The following is a 2,260-nucleotide window of genomic DNA, read 5'->3' as shown; positions in this document are numbered from 1 at the left end:
ATACCAACTAGATCAAAATATATTCTACCGAAAACTTCCCTCACATTTATATTTTTAATCATTTTTTTCTACTATAAAAAGTATCCTTTGACACTAAAATGACTAAGAAAAAAATATAAAATATCGTTGTAAAATAAAGTATTAACTATGTAACTAGTATTTAAATAAACACATTTATTACCACGATCAGAACTTAAAACTGCAAATCAGTTGACTCTCACTATCTCCCTTAGATGGCTCAAAATACTGTATTCCGTAACTAAAAAACAAAATATTATTTATAAATTTTAAACGTATTTGTACATAACTCATAAATAATCAGTCATCACTCATTACAACAATGATTGTTCCATTAAGTACGACGTCATACGGTTTTTTTGGTATGTCAGCAAATCATTGTCGTATTATTGTTTTAAGAATATCTAAATATACCTATAATGATTATTGATTTCCTATAATAATTAATACGGCTAGTGTAATATTCTGTGTGTATTTTAAAATATATTTAATACTATAGTAACGCGCGTTATAATAAAAATTACGAATAATATTTATTTTCGAGTAAATGATCGTCGAGTTGTTCATACAGCCGAATCTGTAATATCTATAAATGTAGTTAACGCGAGTAACTCGATATTTTATCGTTTTTTTTTTTTTTTTCTTATTCTTCGAATACTCAACAAGCTGATGTCATGTTTTCGAAACATACAGAAGAGATGTTTCAAGTAGTTTTAACACTGTTATTGCTGCTGCGGTCGGCCGTCAGTCATCCGATCCGGCTAAATAGTAAAATTCTCAAACATATTAGAGTTTATAATATTATTATACTATTATAGGACAGAGTGTATAACTCGGACATTTTATTTTTATTGAGTTTGGTGTGCCGCGCAAAGAGTATATTATTATTCAATATTTAGGCATATTATTATGGCTTTAATATATCGTACGCTCTGTTATCATTTCAGGCGAAGAATGTCAGTATCCGTCGGAAAACAATGTTGAGGGAATGTACAATGCACCACCGCCGTGTGGCGAAGGAAGATTCCGAGATCCGCTCGAGATCTTAGGTTCGTCGCGCACGCGTATTTACTAATTTTTTACTACGATTTCACGATTGTACGCGTGTCAAATCGCGTAAAAGATACAAAATATTTTGATTACGTACAACAGAAACACCTATAGCATAAACGTAATTTGAGGAGGGCATGGAGAGGCTAAGCCCCTTAAAAATCAATCATAGCCCCCCCTCCCCCCCAAAAAATGGTTTGTATATATCCCCTTCCACCTTTAGGGAGAATACACCCAGTACATGCATGCAAATTATAAAAGCCCCCCCCACTTTAAAATTCAAATTGCGCCTATAACCTGTAGTGAATACTCGATGGGGGCTAGAAATATTATGAGCGATTCGCCAAAGCGGTAGATATATTTTTAGGTTTACCGGACTCTTTTTATTTTCTTTCGAATCATCTCTGCGCGTCTCTGCCGGGCCGGTTAATTATTTGAAAATGCTGGCGAGAAAAGTCACGGCAAATATTCGCCAATCCCCGTGACTTGAGACGCCGCGCGTTTTTGGTACTCGTAAACATCATCAACTCGTCTTTGCACACCGTTACAGGCGTGAAATTCCCGGAATCCAGAATCAAGCACCTGTGCAAGGCTGACGTGTACATGTATGCCGACAAGATTTCGAACGTGAGTTTTCCGCCGGACGCCATCAAACTCTGCGGGTGCGTGTGCGAAGGTTACCAAGACACCATGGTGTTCGACGTCGGTGTGAAAGTGAAGGTGATCAACGCCAATTGCGATTACACCGGCGCGACGATCATCAAACAACATTCGGCGAACGAAACGCACGCGGCCGTGTGTCCGGACCTGAGCACCGCGTGCGTGTGCACGTATAACGTCCGCTGCAACCAACGGACGCGGCCGATCACGTACACGTTGACTCCGAACCAACAGGGATATCTCAGGGTAGAGGTAGCCGACTGCGGCAATTCAAATATCACTTGAGTAATATCATCGTCTCCCACACCACGAGTTACGCGTAAACGCGACTACGGACATGCGTAACTTCGCCGCGTGGACCACGTCGTCTGCACGCATCGTCTTCCCCGTGGTCGGGGAATCAATAGTACCTATAATATACGCGGGTTTTCCACAACCCTTATAATATTTCTGTTTGGCGATAAGAAATGTGTCGACGCTGGTCGCAACGGACGTTGTAGGATCACGCGCGCGCGGCGCTCGGGTCCGGAAC

General features: G+C 40.1%; 1 protein-coding gene across 1 annotated transcript; it reads left to right on the top strand.

Moving 5' to 3' along the window:
• The first annotated feature begins 692 nt into the window (after positions 1 to 692).
• On the top strand, positions 693 to 2,013 carry LOC113559000. Its single transcript, XM_026964591.1, has 3 exons — positions 693 to 786; positions 966 to 1,067; positions 1,619 to 2,013. The coding sequence occupies exons 1-3, from the start codon at positions 693 to 695 to the stop codon at positions 2,011 to 2,013; spliced, it is 591 nt and encodes a 196-aa protein (XP_026820392.1).
• The last annotated feature ends 247 nt before the right edge of the window (positions 2,014 to 2,260 follow it).

The sequence above is a fragment of the Rhopalosiphum maidis genome, chromosome 3 (genome assembly GCF_003676215.2).
Source record: "Rhopalosiphum maidis isolate BTI-1 chromosome 3, ASM367621v3, whole genome shotgun sequence".
NCBI classification, from domain to species: domain Eukaryota; kingdom Metazoa; phylum Arthropoda; class Insecta; order Hemiptera; family Aphididae; genus Rhopalosiphum; species Rhopalosiphum maidis.
Note: the sequence above shows the minus strand (reverse complement) of the source record. Positions and strands in the feature narration are given on the sequence as shown.

Excerpts from the sequence above, each read along its gene's own strand:
- LOC113559000 (XM_026964591.1), top strand. The coding sequence starts at position 693 with ATGTTTTCGAAACATACAGAAGAGATGTTTCAAGTAGTTTTAACACTG. Across the intron at positions 787-965 it reads TCATCCGATCCGGCTAAATA|GCGAAGAATGTCAGTATCCG; the intron begins GTAAAATTCTCA and ends TTATCATTTCAG. Across the intron at positions 1,068-1,618 it reads AGATCCGCTCGAGATCTTAG|GCGTGAAATTCCCGGAATCC; the intron begins GTTCGTCGCGCA and ends ACACCGTTACAG.